Below are 26,943 nucleotides of genomic sequence, written 5' to 3'. Positions count from 1 at the left end.
TAATATACTATTACTCAAGAACCAGTTCACGAATCCGTGAATATTACGAGCACGAATGTTGAGATGTGACTAATACGCTAGGAATCATAAACATGTTCACGAATCCATGAAAGTTTTATATGATTTTATGAACTAATTCACGAGTACGGTTGGTGTCATGAGTAATATTGTGTCGGACCAATGAGATTATTTTTTTCTTTTGGCGAATATCTTTCCTTTCAATCGGATATCAATTGCTGCTAAATCACATATTAGTCAAGCAATCATAATTAACTGCAACGAGCAGCAGCATTTTAGTCGCTTTCTACGTAAGTTTGAAAACTATCTGATAACCAACAGACATCGACAGGCAATCACGGAGAACGACTAAAATGTTGTGACTGGTTGAATCAATAAGTCAATGAATTGGGATTACAGTTTCGATTTCATGTCTTTAGTATGTGACAGTCTCTAGTTCTGTATTTGCTCGTTGTGGAATACAATGAGAAACATGATCAGAAATCATGAAGGAAAGAGAGGAAAAACTCAATCAATTGAATGGCTGGCGTCCAAAAGAGGCTAACCCACATTTTTTCCGAAATCTACATTTTTATTTTTTTGATAGTTCGTAGTAATCCACGTGGACTGTCATTTGAGAAATTTAATTTTTTTTAGATTTTTTGCTATTAGCAGTCAAAGTTGACCATGGAAGTACCAACTGGCGTCCAAAAGAGGCCAACCCCAGATTGTGCCTTATGGAAATTCGAGTTTTCCGAGGTTTTAAGAAAAAGTAATTAATCGATTCGCAATCAGTGAATTTTTTGTTGTAGCTCACATATCTCTGAACTCGATATAATACTATTTTTAGTTGAATTGCATTATACGCTGACGTTTCGGCCTAAAAAGTCGTTCCTGAAGGTGAGGACCGCTCACACACTTGCTATGTATGGCTATTTTGCATCTAATATATATTTTTTGCACAAATGTATATTATTGAGAGCATTTTTTTCGAAAATTCCAGTGAAAGTGTCATGTCTCTACATTAAAAGTTGACCGAGCAATAACGGATTAAGAGAAAAACAGATTATGTTTTCAAAATGAGCCATGTTTCAAAACCTGTAGGACCTACAAAGCTGGTATCTTCAGAAGATATATTTATAATTATCTGATATACTACTTTGCCGTAGACACATCTACAAAAATGTAAAAGAATGTTTCACCGGCAAAGGGGCAGTAAGCGCGACAAGTGCTCTTCCATATCTATTATTTCTAGTTATTTTGGTGGTCTCATCAATTAATGATTCGTAACCTCAGTGGTAAAAAAATCAGTTTCATGAAAGCAATCTGAATATATAAATAGACAACATAAATAGTTGTTCTCACTTGTCCGACAATCTGTGCGAATCTGGAATCTAGAATCTGAAAAAGCAAAGCAATGCTTTGATACTACGTTTCGTAGCACAACTTGACCTTCCGTTTCGACAGACTTCGCAGCCGATTCTCAATGTACAAGATAATTGCAGAGCTAATGTTATAATCCTACTGTTCACTAACAATCATTCCTGGTGGGAGCTGAAACCTACGACAAGTGATTTATGAGGCCGTAGACTTATGGTCTGCCCCGCCAGGCCAGGGCCAGTCTTGAATATAGTTTCATTTAACCTTAACATATCATAAAGTTGGGTACTTTTACGTGATGCCCCAGAACTGGTAATAGTTGCTTCAAATCAAGAAAATAGAAGTTAAACTGTTTCTCTGCATCTACAAATCGCCTGTCAAATCGGAATCGCCTGTCAAATCGGAAATTTCGACATTGGCTTTGTTCAAACATTCTGGATATATTTCTACTCATTTCGATTTAGCGTCTTCCACATCTTATGAAAGTGTAGTCTAGAATACCTTATATTTTGTAGCACCATCAGGGTTTGTCATATTCTGGTAGCCCCTAAATACTTTCTCTTGAATATCCATTGTTGTAATTAGAATAAATTGTAACTTTAAAATAAATAATAAAATCAAATTTAAAATCAATAATTCGTCAATATACTATAGGCTTTCTCGTAGAGAATATTTTTAGGATTTTTAGTTTCTATTTTCTTAATTTTGAGTTTTTTTCACCGAGAACGTTTCAAAATTGCATTCAGTGTCTAGTGACTATCCCAAGTCATGAGAATTAATACATTTATGCAATAATTTTTAAAGCCCTCCCGAAGCAAAGTCCTGGCTACGTGTCTTTTCCCTACCCTTTTCTTTCGCCTTCCTTTCCATTCCCACCAGGATGAGACGACATTGCAAGGCAGAAATCTACGAATAACATGAGGAACGTGGCAATCGCGCCAATATATTCTGATTCCTGATTCTTCTTCAGTGTACAAGCAATTCATTTCTACTAACTCACTGATGACGGTTCTGCCCTAAAACAGAATTCAAAAATGTGAAACTTTGTGCCGATTTAAAAGCCTACTCCTCACTAAATTATCTCTCCGACAAATTAAACGAGTAGCTTAACCTCACGACCGGCGTGCGGGAAATTCCACATACATTCGCATACCTCTGCTATCCATCACTCACCACTCCTCCCCTACCCGATACAGCTAAGACACGCTGCTGCTAAATTAATGAATGAATCGGGTGCACGCGTGTAGTATTTTTTGCTGCTTTTCAGCCACTTGACGAACGACGACGCTTCTTCTGCTTCGTTTGTCGTGTGCGCAAAACTAAAGCCAGTTTTTTTGGTGCGATATGAAAGTCTTCTCAGTAGCAGTTTATTCTCCCGAAAGAAACAAACGAAAGACACGATCATTGCATATAAAAAATAGACCCAGATAACATCATCACTCGGCACCAACATTGGATGGTGTGTACTTGCGAAAATTAAGAACGGACAATCAGCCGAAGGCAGTGTTATTTATGGGTTGTACATAGTAGCGATGATCGAGTGTCTTTGTAATACACATAAAGCTTACCGACAAAATTCGGGATGTGCCAAACGAGAGGCCCGTTTTCGGCGTGTGCCCTACCGGAAGTCATTATGATGGTGGTGATTTCGACAAACACGTGATAAGTCATAAATTTCGTTTACATTTAGGTTATAATCTTCAAGGTGGTTATGCCGTGACGTTGCTAGGAAGATATAAATATATGGAGGACTTATTCGCTATGCCAATCAGCTGCAAGTCATGCGAAACAAGTGAATTTTAGTTTTCATCAGTAACATTTAATTATAGTAGTTAAAAGCAGACTATCTTGAGGATTGCTATAAGTTAGCAGAACCTGTGTACTGAGGAAGAAGTCGGCTGAAATTGAAACTCATATTCCGGTGTAGTACCAAAGCTGCGATCGTTTTAGATACCACTCAGGATACAAACGGTACCCTCCCCTATGACAACATTTTCATTCAGCAAAATTGACAGATACAAGTATATGTATGTAGGCACATATTATTCATATGAATGATTCAAAGGTGGTGAACCAGTATGTGGCGCCGGACCGGTAATTGGGTGCATGTGTGTGACATGCTCGGTTACTGGACAATTTGTACCACTCATCAGCAGTGGCGCACTTATCGTGTCTAAATTGACACCGCGCTTGACCCGGGACAGAATTGCAAATAGGGATGACAAGCAGGGAAGAAAAACTCTGTAACCGTGATGTTGTTGGTTCGTCCAAGTTTAAAGTTTAACATTCGGAAAATCTGAACAGTGTTCTGATTACTCACTGCGAATTTCACTAAATTTAATTATCAAGATCCATTCCTAATATTACGGGTTTTCTACGAATCGGGCTTTTGCATGGATACCAGCGCAGAAAGTTTCATTTGAAAAACGTTCCCAGTTTAACCAAAATCAGAAGAAAATTTCTGTTTACATATAAGACAAAATGAGGTAAAGTAGCATAAATTGTTGAGCTCATGAAACTCAAGTTAGATTTTCTCGCAACTATTTCTCGTTCCAATATTCAAAATAAAATTAAAATTTCCTAAACTGTTTTATAATCCCTCTTTAGTAGACACTGCAATCTGTACAAATTATCATCAAGTCGTTGTTGGTTTCTGCGCATACAGAAATCAACTTTCTGGAAAGAAAGATAGCAGCTGTATTTGCCGGTGGCGCTGCTTATAGTTCCGGGAATCGGGTTTCTACAAACTGTTTCTTCACATAATGACCAGATTGATACAGTGCATGACAAGATGAGTCATACACCTGTATACTAATCTGTTTAGTTAAATGTCTCTAATTATTTTAACAGGCCTCTTTCAAAAATGTATAAAGGCTGTTACGATAAAAAGTTTGCTATACAAGTGTGTGTCAATCGCTCAAACTTTTCATTCAAAAATCGAATAATATTCCTTCTGCAAGTTTAATTCATACAGAATAAAGATAAAAAATTCACTCCATTTTATCGAATGCGAATTGCTCCTTCCATCAAGTTTTGCACGGCCTCCTTGGTCACTGTCCTCCCCGCAAAACACCAGTTTGCCTTGACAACTGTAGTTTCCCTCTTCTTGAGGTTCAGCTTGATGATTGCCCAATATTTTTCTATTATACGGAGCTCTGGTGTGTCGGGAGGGTTCTTATCCTTGGGCACCGACTGGACGTTGTTCTAGGCACGTAAAAGAATTTTTTTTTTTTTTTTTTTTCGAGAGTTGTCCTACTGGAGCTGTAGAGCTAGGTTCTCGGAAGGGCTCCCCGTCAGAATCACATACTACAATTTGCAGACGAGACAGGCAATGTCGCCCAATAAAACACTGCAATAGGCCAATTGTAGCGGGCCGTGATTCTGAATGTGATATTCAATGTACGGTTCAGGCATGTGCGGGCGTAGGGAATCGCGTGTATCATCGCGAAGGGCTCGAACATTTGTACGTTAATGTGCTCGATCGTGTGTGCGTTTGTATGTCGCGTGTGCTAACGTGTAACTTCGCGTGCATAAATTCTATTTCATAACCGTGTGCCTTTCGCATATTCGCGTGTGTTCTAGAATAATCGCGCGCGGACCGTGAATCGGATACTTAATTTTTTGTGTACGGTTCAGATTCCAGAAGGAAGTGGGTTCTTCCATATCATTAGAGTTCCCAATCATGTCGTCGTAGAACGCGTGGTCTAGTGGATATGAGCTTTATTTTTTTTTTAATTGGTCCAACTGAATGTATAGACCTAAATTGCTAGAATGAAGGTTAAAGATTTCCGGACGTGACCGATTCATGATCGCGCATTTGCGGGTTGGCGTTTGAGATCGCGTTTGTAACTTCGTAAGTACTAAAACGTTCACATAATTGCCGCAGTGTTATCAAGTTTACGCGATCGCGGGCATAGGTGTGCGTAGATGATCGCGAAGGGCTTAAGCGTTCGTATGTTGACGTGTTTGTCGCGTGTATGTGACTTCGCATGTATAAATTCGATTTTGAAACCCTGCGGCGATTCATATATTCGCGGACCGTCATTCTGATCTTTAGTTTTCGGTGTACGGATCACATTCTGACAGGGAGAGAGTTACCCCATATCACTAGAGTTTCCGGTCATGTCGCCATGGAACGTTTTGTCTAGTGGATATGGTAGTTATTTTTCAATTTTATTATTTTTTTAATAATTAACAAGGACCTAGATTGTTTGTACCGAGGATAGATACTTCCGGACGATCCCGATTCATGATGGCGCGAGCGCGGGAGTTTGTAGGTTGACACTTGAGATCGTGTTGGTAAGTTTATGAGTGCTGAGATTTTCACCTTATCACCGGGGTGTAATCATGTTTGCGAGTTCGTATGTTGCTTGGAAAATCGCGAGGGGCTCTAACGTTTGTGCGCTGACGTGATTTTGTAACGTGTGTTCTTGAATGGTCGCGCGAACCGTGAGTCTGATATTAAATTTTCAGTGCGCGGTTTGAATTCTGGCAGAGAGTGGGATCGTTTATATCGATAGGGTTCCCGGTCATGTCGCCATGAGACATGTTGTCTAATAGGTATGGGCGTATTTTCTTAATTGGTCCAGCTGAAGGCATGGACCTAGGCTTCTAGGATCAAGGATAGACTTTCGGACATGACCGATTCGTAATCGCGTGCACGATGGCATTTTTGTAGGTTCCCGCTGAGACCGCGTTTGAGAATGTGTGAGTGTTAAAACGTTCACTATCACCATCTTTGTTGACCCAGCTGAAGGCGGGTGTAGAATGGCAATATAGGACTCGAAAAGAAGAAATAAAAGACAATATATGAGAGACGTAATAGATTAGATAGGTACAAGATACAGCTGAAGTTATGATCATCACATGAGACATACATTAGTACTTCAAACACTACTAATACTTGAATAGCCAATCACCACACATAGCACATCCTTTCTCAATTATCTATTTGTTACTGGTTGATTGTTGGTTATGAGCTGGTGAATAGAGGAAAGGTATAGAACAGACAAAAGGCTCATATCAGCCCTCCCGGCCTCCCCGACACACCACTATCGAGGCGTATTGTAATCAACATCTTGAAGCGGGCTTCTTATATAAATCAAATCCTCAGAAGTCATAATGTTTGGTGGAATATTAACATGAGAACTAATTAACCTCTAGTAGTAGAACTTGGTGCAAATAAAAACTAAAAAGAGCGAAGGTCCTTATATTTAGATAACTCTATTGAATATATTGTGGCTTGATGATGTTTACAATACCGTCAATCCCATCAACCTGCGAGAGGGTGTTCTAGGCACGTAAAAGAATTGTTCCCAAAATCGTGAATAAAGCGCCATGAATTCTGGAACAATCACGTTTTTACCTTACGAAAACAGGACCATGAACAAAAATCATGTGTTTTATAATTATGTTCCATTTTCATTCAGTTGTGCCTATATAACGCTTTTATTAGTGGAGACATTTGTTTTTGTTTTGTGAACTTCACAAAAAAATGATCGAAAACGACGTGTTGTCTCTTTATCCGACAGGCCTTCTATTCCTTGATAAAGGCGAAATAAAGTCACTGTCGGATAAAGAGATAATACGTTGTTTTCGATTTTATTAAGCCTGATTCAGTCGACAACATTCCAAAATTTGTGAACTTCAGTCATGGTTTCCGCCATACCACTACCAAATCGATTTTCTGTATTTGAACTAGTTCACAACTTTATGAACATTATTCATAAAACCAAAGGTTGAATCGCTATTTTTTCATAGCTTCTGGAACATTTTTCGGAGTCCGACTATGTGACGTGAACTGATTCATGATTTGTTACATCTTGAAAATGATCTAGTTTTCGTGGTTGTGAAATAGTTCATATAATCATAACATATTTACTCGCGAGCTATTTCACGAAATCCGAAATATCAGGGTTTGAAATTTTCACACTCGTGATATTTCACCTACTTCGACCAGCAATAAAAAGCAAGCATAAAATGCAACATAGTTTGTACATAGATTGGTTTTCCTGCACTTGGTTTATCATGAGGTTAGAAGCAGCGAAATATCAGAATTAGAGTCCGCGTGACCATCCAAGAACGCACGCGAATATGCGAATGACCACACGGTTACAAAATCGAATTTGTCCACGTGAAGCCACATGCACACAAGTGCACGCAACAAACACGTTAATATACGAACGCTTAAGCCCTTCGCGATCAACCATGCGCACCTACACCCGCGATTGCGCAAATTTGATAACATCACGATAATACGATGAACGTTTTAGTACTTACGAAGTTTCAAACGCAAATCATTACCCTCCATTCTAGCAACATAGGTCTATATAATCAGTTGGACCAATCGAAAAATAACGCTCATATCCACTAGACAACACCTTCCATGGCGACATGACCGGGAACACTTGTGATATGGAAGATCTCACTTTCTTCTACCATCTGAACCGTACACCGGAAATTAAGTATCAGATTCGCGGTCCACGCGCGATCATCCAAGATCACAAGCTAGTATGCGAAAGTCACACGGTTATAGAATGTATACATGCGAAGCTACGTTAGCACACTCGACATACAAAACGCACACACGAACGAACACGTTTACGAACAAACGCTCGAGCTCTTCGCGATGATACACGCGCTCGCGAAATCCCTATGCCCACACATATCTGAACCGTACAGTGAATATCACATTCAGAATCCCGGCCCGCTGCCTTAAGCAGTGTTTTAGTGAGCGACATTGCCTGTCTCGTCTGCAATTGTAGTGATTCTGACGGGGGCCCTTCCGAGAACCTTTAGTAGGACAACTCTCGAAAAACAATATTTCAAACTCTGCGGAATAATATTCATGAATCCTTTCGATCGTCGTGAACTAGTTCATGGTTTCTAATATAATAGTCACGATTCTATATCTGTGTTCGTGAAAATCACAAAATGTTATACATGTATAGGTGAACTGATTCCTGATTTCTAGCGAAGTAGTCACCACTCACCATTCATGTTCATGAAATAGTTCACAAAACTATGAAATAACTTTTATGTATTCGTGAACTAGTTCATGATTCCTAGTATAATAGGCACGTCTGTATTCGACTGTATTTGAGCTCGTGCAATAGTTCACAAAATCGAAAAATATTATTCATGTATACGTGAACTGATTTATGATTCCTAGCGACTGACCCGTGCTCGTGAAAAAGTTTACAGAATCATGAAATCTTATTCATAGAAACGTAAACTGATTCATGATTCCTAGTATTGTGGTCACACCTGACCATGTGTGCCCGTGAAATAGTTCACAATATCATAAAATATCGTTAATATGTTCGTGAACTTGTTCATGATTTCTAGTATAATTTTTCCCACTGACCGTTCGTGCTTGTGAAATAGTTCACAAAATCATAAAATATTATTCATGGAACTGGTAAACTGGTTCATGACTCGTAGGACATGATTCATGATCTATTTTGAGTGAAGACATCCGTTGGGGAATTGTGGGAAAACCGACACTGTGGGTAAAACGGACACCTCACAACTTTCCCTAGAAATTAATTTTTTATTCATTTCATAATGGCACATTATTATTAGTACGTTTATGTAGAGCATTTGAAGGAAAATTGGATTTACGTCAGTACGCCGAATGTCATAAAAATAAACAAAACATACGACAGTAGCGTTCATACTCGTCTGAATGTTAAATTTTTTGGTAGATTTGAAGGTTTTAACTGAATAAAAGCTTTTCAAATCACCAACTTATTCAGTACCTATTATTATCGGCCTTTCCAATGATCAACTGGGTGCATTGAAGACGAGTTTGAGAAATTCAATATTTTTAATAGCTTTTTCAATAAAAATGTGCCCTGTTGGGGTAAAACCGACACCCTATGGTTAGGGTAAAACCGACACGCTGTTACGAAGGTTGTGTTTAATTGCGATTCATTACAAAATGCTGGGGATCATGATGATACTTCAATTACACTATTAGCACGCTACAGTAATAGTAGGATTATACAGAAATACTTTTATTGTGTTTATTTCTTGTAAGTCTCTTTAAAAATCAATAATTGGAATTTTTGCTTATCTGATTCTATCGAAGCTTTTGCTATTTCTGCAAAAAGCTCCTCAAACCGAAGTTCCAGTGTTCTCTTGGTTTGTCATGGACGAACTTTATCACAATGAGACAATGATCTTTTGTATATCCCGGTAGATCGTTGATGATCAGAGTCCGAAAAATCAAGTCTGAAAAAGGAAGTGTGTGTCACTTATAAGTGAATGAATCCGATTAGTAGAACGTAGAACGCTTGCAAATCTTCTCTTACGAAATAAAATGACACTGAAGGTTGCAATGATGTGCGTAAGCATTATTTGGAAATACCCATTTCAAGAAATAATATTATAGCATAAAATAAACTTATTTATAGCACTACGCTTTCGAACTCTCTTCCCATCACTACATGATGAAGCTATAAAAAGCACATATTTGCATCACAGATACTCACACTTTATTAATCACGCATATATCTCATTTTTAATAAAGATAAAGATTTTAATGAAGTAGAGTTAAAATAAATTAAAGGGGGTGTCGATGTTACCCCTATGGGGTGTCGAATTTACCCGCAGTGCCCTCAAAAAGTCACTTTGTTTTCCAAGTTTTACAACCAATAATTTTTAATAAAATTAAATTTTTGAAGCGCTGAAAAAATTAAGCCTTGTAAAGAATTTTCTGAAGAAGAATTCTGCATAGAAATTATAATTTTATTGGTTTTGTGGCATCCCAGAAAAAGTGTTAAGCTTAAGGTGTCGGTTTTAACCATAATTCCCCTAATCATTCTCAATTTCATACAACTCTGCACATGGCCTTGAAATTTTCACGTCTCAGCAAAACTAACTCAGACATCACTTCATTAAACGTTTAATAACTTCTTCCAAGTAAGTTGGATTGATTTGCAGTTTTGGACAAAGTTGTAGATGTTAAAATTATCTTTCTTTTTTTCGCTTGCATTGATAAACTGATGCATACAAAGCCATCTAGCGGTGAAAATGCACTTAGTTGGCTTTCTTCATGTAAATTGTTGAAAAATTCCACATAAACTTCAAACACGTTAGTCTGGTAGCTAGACTTGTCCGATTTGGTTCAAATTTGAAGCAGACACTCCCGGCGGGATTAGGAATTGAATCAGGAGTGGCCCGATGGGGTAATTTCTTTCTTCTCACTAATATATATATATATATATATATATATATATATATATATATATATATATATATATATATATATATATATATATATATATATATATATATATATATATATATATATATATATATATATATATATATATATATATATATATATATGTATGATCAGATAGAGATGGTGCAGTTTCATTTAGAACCTGGCCATTTTTCCAACTTATGCGAAACTGTTACAGAGCAAAGCGTTATATCTAACACATCTTCTGTTCCTAAACTCGCAAAAGTTTTATGAGTTTCATGCATTCAGAATATGTAGATTTGTACTACTTAAGTACTGCCCATAATGGCATAAGAGTCCCATATGAATTTTTGTCGAAAATGAGTTATATGTTGGATTGTATTCTGTATCACCACTGAATCACAATACACAAATAAAATTACCAAATTTGTTTAGAAAATATCGAAAAAAAAACCTAAGCATGGTTGTCTCATCCATAAGGCTCAATGAAAATGTAAATTTTGAATAGCGTTTTTCTCAGCTGTTGCTTTTCAATATAGGACTCTTATGCTTTAAGGGGCAGTGTACTCCTAAGTGTACTGTTCAGAACCATTCAGATTGATATCTGAGCTACCCCAAATAATGCGATCGGCATTTGTATGCATATTGTATCTAACCATTGTTGATTACAAAACATGTACATTTCATCTCCAACATGTATTGTACAATAACTATAAGACACCAAGCACATTGGGTTGTAAACGCATATAGTAAACCATATCAGGTTTAAATAATACACGATCATAATTTCGCCCAGTAATTTCGATGTTTCTCCGTACTTTCCTATGTCGTTTTTGCTTGAGGCTGAAACTGAATCAGTTTCGAACCTAGCTGCTGACAAGCCGTTTGTTTGAAGCCAGTTTCGAACCCAGGTTATGGGCCATTGAACTAAAAATCAAATTAACCACTAACCTGAAATATATTTCAGGTTCACTCACACCACCGCTATTTAGCGAGAACCCATCTCAGTTCCATCAAAAACGATTGTTTGAAGCATCTTGCCTGAGTTAATTCCTAAGATCGCAAGCGAAACACTACATCTATTTACCCACACCAGGTCTGTTTTGCCCTGACGAACGGTCGACGGGCAAAGTTAAAGTGTGATTTTCCTCAAATCAATTCTTTTGATGAATAAGCTGAACTGGAACGCTTTGATTTGAATTTTCGCCACTTTTATGGATCAATTCGATGCGTTCCCCGATGTTAATGCAGAAAGTGACGTTGAGACACGTTTGTAACATGCAGAATGTGGTACCATATTGCATACACCCTCGATCCGTCTAGCGTCCAAGCAGCAAAATAAGTGCGTCTATCGGAATACTTTTTTGGGGCAAGTTTCCTGCACGTGTGCCAATACAACAACTGGTGGGTTAAGATTCATCTGTCAGCGTTTCAAATAAGAAAAAACCTTGTAAAATCTAATATCAATCGGGCATGATTTGGGATTTCAGAGTTTTAAAATACCTTGTTCGTAGTTTGAAAAATTCCTTACTAGAAGGTAATCAAAAATTGTGGTCAATACCAAATAACTTGGAAATGTAAACCGATGGTGAGATCTTCGCAGGAAATGCAGACAAAAAATGGGCATTCAATAGAAATAGAAATGGGTTATATCAGGAAGACAACAGTGAGGATGTCGCGACTGCTCGGTGGAGTATGTCAAGTATATCATTACAATTCAACAATATAGACAAAATATCTAACGAATCGTAGGGAACATTCATAAATTACGAAACGTAGAAATTGACCAAAATATCCCCTCCCCCATGTTATAAATTGTTACAAATTTCTTCATCATCCCATCCCCTAGTACGAAAGAAATTCTGTAAGAAAAAGATGGGCGGGTAATGTCAGAGACATAACCGGAGTGAAGTAAAATACATTTTAGGCTGTTAATACGAATGCTTCAATTTTGACTATCTTTTGGTAGGCTGTATTAAAACCAGTTATTTCGTTATTTCTAATGGAAACACCGAAATATCGGTGCATGCACATAGAAATCTAAAATATACAAACATATGTATTCTCACATGGTAACCCTGAAAAGAGCATTTAATAAGATTGAAACAATTAATTTAGCAACAGCAGAAAATCAGATATACTAGTAGCATTATTTCGGTATTTCCATTAGAAATACCAAAATAACTTATTTTAATAAACCTTTCAGAAATTAGTAAAAATTGCAGCATTCGTATTGAAAGCCTAAAGTGTATGCAACTTCATTTCGGTTATGTTTCTGGCTTTATCTACCCATCCTTTTAATCTAAAAAAGAAAACTTGTTTTGGAAACCGAATAATTATATACCCTAAGGCGATTAAAAGCTACACTTTTGTGAAATCCTGACAGAAACCAAAAATAAGTGTTTGCCCAACGAGCTGGAATTATGGCCCCTTGTTGTGGTGAAGTTTACCCCCGCACAAGTGCATTTTTCCCTGCCCATTTTTCAAAATGTAATTTATAATGATTTTTAAACATTGCATATTTTTGCAAAGTGTTCTGATTGCGATTACAGGGGAATATGTTGGTTAAAATGTGTCATTAATTAAATTCTCCTGATTAATGTTCTATAACTAAGTTATATCATATATTCTTAGAGTACGCGTTTTACCCACTCTTTTCCTAAATAATAATAAGCTCAAACCTTAACCAAGCAAATTTCTTAGAGTGAAATTTTCGCAATAACCCTGCAATTTTCACGTATGATAATCGATAACAAATGCAGTACCAGGACATTACTTTAAATGGAGGTTTTCACTTGTTGGGTCGCGATATTCGCAAACAAAAAAGTAAAATGCACATTGCGTCATTTAGCCGCATATATAATAAGCCTAACGTGAATGCAAAAATCCCGTCATGCATCAATATGTTATACAATCATTCTAGATTTACTGATATTTATTTCACTGTGTTTATAGCATGATGATATGTAAAACTTTTTCTCAGTTTGCCCCGAGGACCGAGTATTTTAAGTTTTCCCGGGTAGGGTAAAAATGCTCTATAAAAACGCAAATAAGCTTTACGAAGTAACTCATATCAAATCATCAGCTGAAGGTCATAATATCAGCAATCAATAAACCAACACTGTCTCCTTTACACAACGAAACAAACAGTGCATTGTTTTAGCTGCGAAAGAAAGAGCTTTTTGCTTTTCCTGTGGTGTATCATCGTTGCATCTTCTGTGTATGCATGAAACTGGCACGCCACTACACCAGTACATCATTGGAATGAAATGCTATTAGCGCCTTGTGGCAGCCATGGGATTTATTACCTACCACCGAAGAATGCGAGCTGGCATAAAACGTAACAGCCGCTTCGCTTACAACGTCAGAACACAAACTAACGAATTTTCCTTATGTTCCCCCTTTTTATACGCGTCGAGGTTCACTGGATGACAAAAGGGCAGTCCTAGCAACGCTCGTTGCTTGGTCGAATTGTACCGATCAATCATGGATCATATAATTACTGATTTCATAAAATCTATTATTTCCGTTATTTTTTAGTAATTGTACATTCTTCGGAATTGGATACAAAATTGTTGTACATATTTCCAATCAGATAGCGCAATACTCTTATTTTTTCATTCAATACAACGGCAACGTTCAAAAAATCTGGTAAAAATCCGGCAGAAAATTTTGAAACGGGATCCCTATATTGAAACGTTAGCTGTATTCTACTTCAATAGTCGCAATATATTTCAAATTGTTTTCTTCAATGATTTACGTAGGGTTTGTTTCGCATTGCTTCTTTTTAAATTTTATACAGAATTCAATGGAATTGCCAACCATTTGCCAACTTTCCTTTCAGTACTATATCCTAAATTATATTATTCATACTAACACAATTAATTGCATATTCACTCATATACGTACAAACGCTCGCGGTCTTCGCGATAACACAAACCTAATCACAAACGCGACCATGCAATAGTAATCATCTACACATACTTACGCCCGCGATTTCGCCAACATTATAACACCCCGGTAATTAAGTGAACGCTGTAGCGCCTATAAACTTACTCACGCGGTCTCAAGCATTAAACCACCGCTCGCGCGATCATTAATCGGTCACGTCCAGAAATCTCTACCCTCGCTCCTAGCATCCTCATGTCGTCAGTTGGACCAATTACAATGACGCTCATATTCACTAGACAACACGTTCTATGTCTACATGACCGGAGCTCCAGTGAAATGGAAGAACTCACTCTCTTCTAGCATCTGAACCATACACTAAAATTAAGTATCAAGTTCATGGTCCGCGCTATAATTCAAGAACGCCCGAACATGCGAATGGCCACACGGTCCTAAAAAATTAATGTATACACGCGAAGTTGCATTCACACTAGCACACGCGACAAAAACTAACATACAAACGCTCGAGTCGTTCGCAATCATCCACGCACAGCTACGCCCGCGATTTCGCAAACAGGATAACACCCCGGTGACTAAGTGAACGTTTTAGCACTTGTAAACTCACAAACGCGGTGTCAGGAGTGAACATACAAACCGTGTTCGCGTGATCATGAATCGGTTACGTCCGAAAGTCCCTAACCTCGGCCATAATAACATAGGTACAATACCTTCAGGTGGGCCAAACCAGAAAATGACGCTCATATCCACTAAACAGCACGTTACATGGCGATAAAAGAAAACCAAATTATACACGCGACAAACACGTTGACATACAAATGCTTGAGCCCTTCGCGATCATTCACGCAATTACACAACATGATAACATTCCGGTGATAAGGTAAACGTCTCAGTATAATAAATTTGCATAAATTTTCAAACGCTGTCTCAACCGTGAAACTAAGTACTCCCGCACTCGCGCGGTCATGAATCGGTCACCCCCGGAAGTCTCTTTTCTCGGTACACGCAAAGCCAGACACACGCGAGCACACACGACAAATACGTTAACATACGAATGCTAAAGGCCTTCGCGATCAACCACGCACACCTACGCCCGCGATCGCGCAAACTTGATAACACACTGGTAATAAGGTGATCATTTCAGTACTTGCGAAGTTTTAAACGCGGTCTCAATCGCGAACCTAAAAATATTTGCGTTCGCGCGATCATACATCGGTTACGTCCGGAAATCATTGCACTCCGTTCTAGCAACTTATGTCCATACAATCAGTTGGACCAATCAAAAAATTAGACAACACCTTTCATGGCGACATGGCCAGGAACTCTGATGATATGGAAGATCTCTTTTTTCTAGCATTTGAACCGTACACCGAAAATTAAGTATTAGATTCACGGTTTGCACGCGATCATCCAAGAACACACGCGTATATGCGAAAATCGCATGGTTAGAAAAAAGAATTTCTACACGCGCAGTTACGTACACGCTCGAGCTCTTCGCGAGTATACAAGCGACCGCGAAGTCTCTAACCCCGCTCAATGAATATTACATTCAGAATCACGGCACCATTGGTTTTAAGCAGTATTTTAGTGGGTGACATTACCCGTCTCGTCTCCAATTGTAATGTGTAATTCTGACGGGGAGCCCTTCCGATAACCTAGCTCTACAGCACGAGTAGGACAATTCTTGAAAAAAAGACATTTACCAAAGCCAAACCACGATGTATTCGTCAGTTAACATGTTCTATGCATGATATAATCATTGTTGTACACTGACGTACCCCAAGTGCAACAGTAAAATCTGAAATTGTTTGTTAAAACCAGATCAATAGAACGCGTAATACGGGAAATTCAACAAAATAACATTCCGTTCAACATATCTCGTGATCTCGATCATGTAGAGAGTAACTTTCTTCGGCAAACTTATTCAAAAGATCAAAAGTTAGCCCATGGAAGATCAAATACTTTGAAATAAAATTCTGCCGCTAGGTGGCGCCAGTGAGTACGTTATTTTTTCAGCTTGCTGTATCTCAAGATCCAATCGTCTTCGACGAAGTTGCTAAGCAAATCAAACCCTATTAGGTGGTAAAGTGAATGTTTCAGAATACTACCATTAGGCGGCGCTACCGAGCAAATCAGCTGTTTGACCTAATGTAGCTCAATATCGTGATTTTTTTTAGCGGGTCGATGCTTTCGGTAAAGTTACTCACGAGATCAAAACCTTCGTGGTGGTATATCGTACCTGCCGACTGTATCCCAAATTTCTGACTCTTTGTAAGGTCGTTGTTTTTACTTTCCTTCGAACTAAAACCGAACATGGTAAATGTCACTAAAGGAAAGAATAAATCGATGATATTGCGAAAATAAACTAACTTAATTGTCAGATGACGTTATTCGTTATTACTCAACTAACTTTAATTTAGAAATTTAGATTTGGAAGTCGTAAAACTCCTGTGCACCATTTGTGTAACACCACTCACCACTCTTCAATTTATTCCACGTACTGATTTGAACCGAAAACCGTATAGCACACTAATGATACGAATTATACTATCATACTGTGTAGGATAATATTGATTATAACTTTTGAATAGAATAAAACAATTTTACGTGTATCCGTGTCTCTTACTTATTTGGTAGCTAAATTTATCTGAATAAAATCTTCAAAAAATATTCATATGACGCTTTGGATGTAGTCAGGATACTAGGACTGCGAGGTTAATGAAAATTGTCAAGAAAGGTCCAATTCGCGGTGACATTTACTCTTTCCGCATCGTACATCCTATCACAGGTTTCGCCTGGTGCCAGAATTTCAAACTTCTTGAATCAATAACCCTGGCAAAGACACTGCACTTCTTAATAGTCGAAAAGTTGAGATTCAGAAATAATAAATGTGAATGTTCGCTATCGCTATCTAGTGACAAAATCCTAAACTTTTCAGCGTATTACTTAGTAGGTTTTTATCTCTTGTGTAGGAAACACCGTCCGGCTAACTAGAGATACAGTAGGCCAAACATAACATGCTCTCCAGCGCCACCTTGTGGCATAATCACGGACTATTTTGCATAACCCCTCGTAGGATTTGATCTCCAGAACAACATTTCCGAAGACACATTCCTAGTAACAATTGAGGTTTTATGATAGTTTTATGACCACTCATAAAACTTAGATTGCACTTGAAGCGCGCTATAAAGCTTCAATTGTTACTTGGGGATATCCCAAGCTGAAAAATCAGAAACTTTAGATACAGTAGATCGAAAAAAATAATGCTCACTAGCGCCACCTGGTGGCAGATTTGGGGCATATTCATTCGTCCATCGAAAAAAGGTCATAATCTACTGCCCAAGCATGCAGAAGAAAGTAGTGCTCCAAATAATATGGATCACGAGGAATTCTAAAGACTATCTGTGTTGTATAAAGTAAAATGCGCGAGTGCTTGTGTTACAAAATTTGGCGCGCGCGTCAGAGGGTTAAAATTTGCATGAGAGGACTTGTATCATAATGGAATGGCATTGATGGAGCAAATGCCAATAACTCATGTAAGGAAAATAAAAGAAATAGCACTACTACTTACTCGCACTCACTCAGCAACGATTGCGACTAGTATCTCCAATCCTACAACCAGTACCACCAACAAAGAAGCAATCGACGAAGAAGTCGAATCGATAATAGCAGGCCATAAGAGCAAGAAACCAACATCATCCGGTTGTGAACACAAAGGTAGTAGGTAGTAGCGATGACGACATGCACTTGAATGATAACGCGATAAAAGATAAATCGACTGACCCCCAAATTGGACAACATAGTTAATCACTAGAGATGGGCGGGTACGGGTATTTTTACCCGATACCCGACCCGAACCCGCACTCGTATTAATCGGGGCGGGTTCAGGTTTTGTTATCACCGGGTACGGGTCGGGTCGGGTACATGAAAAAAATTTTATTCCGGGTACGGGTCGGGTCGGGTTTTTACGAAATATTTCGCATATACCCGTTTAAATGTTTATGAATGTTTGGATGACCTTTTCCTGCCAATATCAGAAAGTGATAATTTATCCTCGTAGAAAAATATTAAAACAAGCGTTGTATTCCCATTTTGACATACAGTCGTCCTATAGATCAGCGTGTATCGAATGAACGGGACTATCCATAGATTTTGAACTGGAAGTTCATAATCTAAATTTTACTGTACTATTAAATAGGGAAACATTGCTTTTTATGAAGTTCTTCGAGCATTTTTGAAGTATGGGACCATCCATAAATGACGTAGCATTATATGGGGGAGGGGGAGTTTTGTATTTTGTGATGATGTATGACGACAGGGAGGTAGGGGGTCATGTCATGCTACGTAGCTTTTTAAAGGGGAATAGGAGTTGACCTGATGTCACGACAACCTTACGTTTTTTATTTTTTTTTATTTTTTGCGGGGTAAAGGGGGGGTAGGGTTACTGTTAAGCTACGTAATTACCAGGGGGTATGTAGAGTAGGGTGGGCAAAATGATCGTTTTTTCAGAACAGCACTTTTTTGGTTCCATTTGGGTCCCAAACAACTGTGCAAAATTTGGGGTCGATTGGTTTTGACACGGCGTAGCGCATTGCGTTTGAAATTTGTATGGAAATTAGTATAGGAAAACCTACTTTTTTGCAGTTTCAATTCTACAGACTACAATTCTTCCTACAGTATGTCAACAAATAGATAGAAGTGTAGTCCAGGATATGCTGAATAACTTTGCTGAATGATATATGGTGTTAGAATTTCTCTAAAACAAGTTATAGCTGTTCAAAGTTCGATAGATCGAATTAATTGCCAAAAATCATTTTCTTTGCCAACAGTTTATTCAGTCTGTAACTTTACCTCTATTGATATAAGTCAATGCAAAGGGATACAGTATGTTTCGTTTCATCGTTACTATTATACACAGGACATTGTGCAAATATTTTAAAATAATTCATCTGAACATTCCAACTCGATAATATTTCAGTTATTTCAGTTCGAATTTCTATATATTAAAGCTCGCCCCCGTCGTCTCCCCTCACTCGCCCTATTGCTAAACTACCTACGCCTATGAAATTGTGCTAAGGCTTTTGAAAATTCATCTAAACATACCAATGTGGTAAATTTAAAATATATGATGTTATTTTGGTATGCTATGTGAAATAGCATTGGTACACCTGCAGTGTTGGCAAAAAAATGATTTTTGGCATTTAATTCGACCTAACTTTGAACAGCTATAACTTGTTTTAGAGACCGTCTAACACCATACATTCTTTGGTAAAGTTGTTCACCATATCCTGGACTATACTTCTATCTATTTGTTAACATACTGCAGGAAGAATTGTAGTCTGTAGAATTGAAACTCCAAAAAAGTAGGTTTTCCCATACTAATTTCCATACAAATTTCAAACGCAATGCGCTACGCCGGGTCAAAACCAATCGACACCAAATTTTGCACAGTTGTTTGGGACCCCAAATGGAACCAAAAAAGTGCTGTGCTCGGTTGATGTGGGTATGATTACGTTTTTCCATGTAATAATGCCCCACCCTAATGTAGAGGTTTGTGACGAAATGCTACGATGGGGAAGGGGGGTATTAAAAACCACTCAAAAAATGCTACGCCATTTATGGATGATCCCTATTAATGTTGTAAATTTCCTTCATCTTTCCAACAATCAAAAAGAAAAACAAGTGTATAGGAAAGATATGTATTGTGTGACTTCTATCGACCTGTTCAAGGAAAATAGTCTAAATTAACCATCAAACATAAAAAAATTAGATTTTTTATGGTTTTATTGACAAAAATGTATAGCGTTACTACAAAATTTATTGATACACAAGATTATTCCGATTAATCAAAAATAAGCAGATAAATTCTCGACAAACATATGATTACGGCCTAAAAGCCAACTGTCAAAATCCACTTTGAATGGAAATTCCGGACAAACCGTTACACGCCATTCACAGATGTTGGTAGTAAACGAAAGAGAAAAGTTTTCTCTTTCATAAACTGTTGTGAACTGTGTTCGACTAGTAACGGTTTGGCTGGAATTTCCATTCAAAGTGGATTTTGACAGTTGGCTTTTAGGCCGTAATCATATGTTTGTCGAGAATTGTACCTTTTTCAATTGTAAGATCACTTAATAAATTTAGTTGAGCGTGTTTAGAAAAAAAAGATGTTTGTTTAGATGTTTTTTGGAAGAATTGATCTTATCGAAAATTTACTAAAAGAAGCTCCATATATACTGAAATATACCCCGATTTTAAGTCAAATAGTTTCGTAAAAAATGTCCTCGCATCTCACTAAATACATCGTGATTAGTTGCAGCTTTCATGTCAAATGCTGTTGCCGAGAGGAATCTAGACCGTGGTATTTTTGGTTTCGTTCACATGTAAAGATTTATGCCGAAAGATAACACTAGTTTACAGCATTTCTGAACTCAATAAACTGATGGTGATTTTCAATGTAAAATCGTATACTGAATCCAAAATTGAAGTCCAAAAATTTTACCGTAGAACAGTTTTCTAGTCAGAGTGATTAAAATGAAATCTACGTTTAGTAAAACCCAAATATCTTCGGTTATAGCGCATCGACATGGAATATTATTATGTTTAATTAAGGTTAATTGTATGTATTTTTGGTTATCCGAGTATTCTGTTTTAGTGCTACTAATGGTTCTGACCATATTTCGAGTTTTTTAATTTTTTCTTATTTTTTCCTCGTCTTTAGAAAATTGAGCGTTTGGTCGAAATTTTGGGCAAGATAAAGCAATAAAAAAATTATTTTTTGAGGGAAACTGAGAGCTTGCTAACAACCAATGAAAATAAACACTTGTTTTTTGAATCAGATGAAAATTGCGAAAGTTATTCATTTTTTTAAATAGGAATTTTTTGAGTTTCTCTGGGTCAATTTATTGAACCGTCTCCATTTTTTCTAGGGCTCGTTTCATAAAATATGAAGGGTTCTCTATTAGAACACCGTTAAAAAGATGAAGAATTATGAAAGATTTTGAGTTGTGGTAATATTCAACAATAACAATAATTTCAGGCTCATTGAAGTGATAAGTCATTGAATGATTGGTATACATTACTGCGTGTAATATTTACACGGGTTATACAGAAAATAACACGTTTATGATACAAAATTCGTTGTAAACTCAACCCTCACACGTCATAAAGTTTCATATCTTGAAAGTCTAGCTGCAGGAATATGTTTTGTGTAATGATAATACAAACTTTACTGCATACCAGCACATACGTTGAGTATTGTAAAACTAATTATTTGTAAAACTAATAATTTCTTTTCCTTCCTAGAACATCTAGCAGTTCGTACAAAACTAAATTTAATTTTAAAACCTTAAAATATGAAGTTCAAAATAATGTATTCTTGTTGGATTTCTTTCGGCTAAGCAGTCATTCATTATTTTTGAACTTGTTTTTTATCCTTGAAGAACTTAAAATATTTTGTAACTTGCGCACGCACGTAACACTTCTGCAATGCATTTTAATATAGAGGTTTTGGGGACCAGTGCAGTGAAATCGATAAGTCGTAAATGCCTATGCGAATCCAGTATAATTTCAAATTACAAACTTCTAAACATTCTATTAACGTAGAATAAATTGTTAGTAGAACAAAACGTGACAAAAAAGGGAGATAAGCCACCATTCGTGAAGATAGTGAGAGCATTTCACATTTTGCCCCGTCGTAAATTTCCGATTCGGGCGCAGTGGAGCGTGCAGTTTACAATGAATTCAGTACATATCCGAATGTGTATGACACGTGTAAATATAATGCTTATAATTTAATACCATTTGTTGATGATTTATCCCTTTACGCAGCTGAAGTTTTCAATCATTTGGATAAATGTGGTCGAATATTTTCCCCTCGTAAATAACGTCAGAGTTATTAGTCGCGCTAAAACAAATTGTTGAGAAGACCAAAAGTACATATCTTTACGTTTATTTTAACATAATAATATTTCATATCGGTGCGCTATATCTTAAGATATTTGAATTTCACTGAACGCATTTTTTATTTCAAAAAAGAAATTATTCTTTTTACTCTATCTCGAAAACTGTTCTACTATAATTTTTTATGAACTTCTTGTTCGAATTTAGCAAACAATTTTCCATCGAAAATGGTGGTATTGATGTTCAGAATTTTTTATTTTATTTTGTAAACTAGTGTAATAATAGGAGATCCTAGGCCTAGTTCGAGGAAGGCGAAATTTGGCGGAGTTCCTTTTTCTTCGTTTGTATTAGGCACATAGCACTGTCTCTCATTTTTTACCTCAAATTATGTAAAATATGTTTTCATATGTTGCATTTCATTTTGTTTGTAGAATTCATGGGTGACAGTTTTCGAACGTAATAAGCGAATTTCCTTAAAAAATGAAAATACCGCTATCTAGCCTTTGGGTTTCCCTACTCCTTTGAATCAAGTAGGTTAAATTTATTGATTGAAAATCGGGATCGGGTCGGGAACGGTTTTTAATTTTTTTAATGCGGGTGCGGATGGGTAGGGTTCGGGTCGGGTTCGGATTCTTTTTCATGCCCGGGTACGGGTCGGGTTCGGGCTTTGTATTTTTATAATATTCGGGTTCGAGTCGTGTCCGGGTACGAAAAATTCCATACCCGCCCATCTATATTAATAACAGCCAAGAAGAAGAACCCAAAACGCAATAGGAAAGTGCGTCAACAAGGGTCGATGGATTGGCATTGCAGAGTTTTTATTTTTATTTTTACATTTTTTAAAAACCCACAGCTTGGTCAAGCTACCACATTAACAATGTAGAAAGCCCAATATTGAAGAACTCCTCAACTTCAATTCGTTGACTTGACAATAATTTTATTGATTTGAATGAGTAATTAACTTTCTTTCAGCGGAATATTGGATTTCTGAAACAAATTATTACTAGTAGGCGAATTTTTAGTGATAATTACAGCAAAAACTAGTAATTTTATAATCAAATTTCATTTCAATTGATCGGAAAAAATCGGTACAGCTTTTCCGGAAAGTGAATACAGACAAAAAATAATTGAGATTTGATTTTAGCAACCCAACAAGCTTATTTCTTCTGGTAAACCTAGTCAATAACTGATTTATAAGGAAAAAAACTACCTATAGGGAGTATACAGTTATCCGACTGCAGTAAAAATTTTGATTAAGCCTTATTTTCACTGCACGGCAATAATATCAATGTCACTAATCAACTCAATTGTGGGGTGCGATATGAATAGCACTGATAAAGTGCATTTGTTTTGTGTGGTCGGACAGCACACGTTAGCCGATGATGTTATAGGGTTGTGTGTAAAGCTATAAACTTGCAATCTAAAAATACTCCGTTTTCCCCCTACAAATAACCAACCAGACGGCTTTATCGGTAGCACATTAATTACAAATGTGAGTAATTTCCGAGCACCATTCCAGGTGTCCATTAATAATCGCCCATCGCATGTGTTTCAATTTTTGAATGCCGAGTTCACGATGTTGTTGGTGACATCTGTACGTTCCACGAACCAACGATGCGACTTTCGATCTTCTATTTGATTAAAAGCTAGTATCAGGCAAATCACTAGATTTGATTGCCTCTAGCTTTGACTGTTCTTGTATTCTACCTGCTAAAATATATTATCGCAGGCTACACCCTATATTTTAGGGTAATATTGGATTTGATATTAATTTTTATTATTATTTAGTCTTTAAGGGAATGTCTCTAGGTTTAGCATACATATTTGAATATATATCTCCAGTTCGGGAATCGAATCCAAGAATCTAAGTGAGACAATTCATCAATGGCAATAATTGTGGGTTTAAAGTCGCAATAAATAACAACAATATTCCAAATAACAGTGAACTTAATGTTTGTGACAACAACCAATTTAAAATTAAATGATTATGCTCTCCTTACAAAAAGTTCATTTTTCTTTCGACTTCAATTAGAACAGCACCAAAGCGCCTATGCAACCGTAGGAAGCCAATCCCAAGCAGATAGACATAACGTGGTACTGATTTGCGATTATAAACACTGCTGTAGTGTAGTGGTCAACGATTTGCATTCTCGGGATCATTTCGCTGCAACCTTGATAACGAAACAATCGCCACCGTTCATTCACTAATCGAATCCGTTCCACGCTTGACCTCTTACAGGAGCTGGCGAATCTGGCAAATCAACCATTGTCAAACAGATGAAAATTATCCACGAAACGGGCTACTCACAGGAAGAATGCGAACAGTACCGACCGGTGGTGTACAGCAACACAATTCAGAGCCTGATGGCAATCATCCGAGCGATGGGTCAGCTGAGGATTGACTTTGCCGACGCCAGTAAGACAGTAAGTAATAAATCAAAAGTGCGTTGATCGGATATGAGGTGACAATTATTTTTTTTTTGCAGGACATTGCCCGCCAGTTCTTCACATACGCTTCGGCCACCGAGGAAGGCGAACTGACGCCCGAACTGGTATCGCTCATGAAAAAACTCTGGACCGATCTGGGAGTGCAGATGTGCTTCTCGCGATCACGCGAATATCAGCTGAATGATTCCGCTGCATACTACCTGAACTCGTTGGACCGGATCTCACAGCCAAACTATATCCCCACTCAGCAGGATGTGCTGCGGACACGAGTCAAGACGACCGGTATCGTCGAAACGCACTTTAGTTTTAAGGGTATACACTTCAAGTAAGTTTACGTCCGACTTCCATCCGTGCCATGTCTCTAGCTATTTTTATCTTTATCAGAATGTTTGACGTGGGTGGTCAGCGATCGGAGCGAAAGAAATGGATACACTGTTTTGAGGGAGTAACGGCAATAATTTTCTGCGTTGCCCTGTCAGGTTGGTTAATCTCATTTAGTGCGATTTCCCGGGAGGAATTTTCAATCCGATTTTATTTTGTAGGGTACGATCTAGTGCTAGCAGAAGACGAAGAGATGAACAGAATGATTGAATCGATGAAACTGTTCGATTCGATATGCAACTCGAAGTGGTTCGTGGACACTTCCATTATACTGTTTTTGAACAAGAAGGATCTGTTCGAGGAGAAGATCACCCGATCACCGCTCACAATATGCTTCCCCGAATATAGTGGTGAGTGTTACATACGAATGGTGACGGGGTTTGGCGAGTTAAGGAGTTACATACCTTTTTATTTTTAAAAAAATCGATTTTTTTTCTTGCTTTATCTGAAAGCACAACTGCTTGAGAATATTCTCCCAAGTTTTTATAGAGATCCGAGAAATAGATCGAAAGTTACAGCCAGGGCCGCCGAGAGGAGGGTGGGGACGGGGTGTTTCCCCCGGGCCCGCAGTTTTGAAGGGGGCCCGGATTTTTAACGGAAACTAAAATTTTGGTCAATACCTTAATAAAAAATTCAATATCTTGTGTATGATTTTGTAAAAACTACTGCATATTGGATATCAAATATATGTATTTGTACCCAATTAGAAGATCAGACCAGGGCGGGCATAGCGTAGTTGGTACATCGACTGCCATGTACGCAGCTCATCTGGGTTCGATTCCTAACCTCGCACATAGGAATGGAGAATTTTTAAAGAAAATTTTCTAACTTGAATGAAGAAGTGAATGGCCCTAAGATTAAAATTTCTATAATCGAAAAAAATAGATCAGACTTGTTATAGATAAAAAAATAATGATTTGATTAGAAGTCATGAGGTTGTCTTCAAATTTCGACAATATGAAATCGATTTTTTTAATTTATTGTTATGTCTTCGCAACTGCTGAGCAATTATCACAAGTAATTAGAAAGAAAAAGAAAACTTCTCAACCTTCTATTTAGGGTGGCCGGTGTTTTTGAGGCAAATTCCGGGTCTTTGTTCATGTAATTCGGATTTCGCCCGGATGAATCCAGTGGATTATTTTGCAATTTTTTCCTCATCAGGAACTCTCAGCATCATTTTGTAAATCGTCTAGCACAAAGTCATCATAAACATCATTCTCAGGTTGCAATCGATAAGTAGGGCCCCTCTCGGTTTTGGCCAATATATTTAAAAAGTGCTCACCACCATTTGGGTTCAGATTCACTTTACCCCACAGGACGTTCACTTCAATGGATCAACGGATTATATGCTCCTCACAAAGATTCTTGAAAGACACTGAAGTGTGATTTTACGCCCTGCGTTTGTTTACTGTAGAGCAGAGCACAGTTCGCTTGGGTTATCCTTCACAGCGAGAGTGGCTGGTGCTTTTTGATTTTTTGCAGATATTCAAGGATGTGAAGTACTGCCTCCACTAAATCAACAAAACTCTTCACAAATGCAAAAAAATACATCTAAATGGTCTACCACAACATTACACTCTGCGGTGAATGTGAAGAATATATGATATATTTTGTGCTACAAACTACATAAGAAATAAAGCAGAGCCTATTTAGCTTTTATGAATGTTTTCGAAACCAGCATAGCGTAAAATCCAACCACAACCCTTATTTGTATCCAT

At 37.5% G+C, this 26,943-nt stretch overlaps 2 protein-coding genes across 3 annotated transcripts in view; one reads left to right on the top strand and one right to left on the bottom strand.

The window, feature by feature from the left end:
- LOC131693464 (mediator of RNA polymerase II transcription subunit 24) overlaps window positions 1–26,943 on the bottom strand; it is a 207,415-nt gene that overhangs the window by 116,487 nt on the left and 63,985 nt on the right. The gene's annotated exons all lie outside the window — the stretch shown is intronic.
- The window catches only part of LOC131693466 (G protein alpha i subunit), a 67,532-nt gene that overhangs the window by 14,487 nt on the left and 26,102 nt on the right, over window positions 1–26,943 (top strand). For both annotated transcript variants that reach the window (XM_058981302.1, XM_058981301.1), the window contains exons 2-5: window positions 24,636–24,820; window positions 24,883–25,169; window positions 25,229–25,323; window positions 25,387–25,575. In XM_058981302.1, the coding sequence (XP_058837285.1) occupies window positions 24,636–24,820; window positions 24,883–25,169; window positions 25,229–25,323; window positions 25,387–25,575 (756 nt within the window). The remainder of the gene's footprint in view (window positions 1–24,635; window positions 24,821–24,882; window positions 25,170–25,228; window positions 25,324–25,386; window positions 25,576–26,943) is intronic.

The sequence above is a fragment of the Topomyia yanbarensis genome, chromosome 3 (assembly GCF_030247195.1).
Source record: "Topomyia yanbarensis strain Yona2022 chromosome 3, ASM3024719v1, whole genome shotgun sequence".
NCBI classification, from domain to species: domain Eukaryota; kingdom Metazoa; phylum Arthropoda; class Insecta; order Diptera; family Culicidae; genus Topomyia; species Topomyia yanbarensis.
The sequence above is the reverse complement of the archived record's forward strand: the minus strand, read 5'-3'. Positions and strand labels throughout refer to the sequence as shown.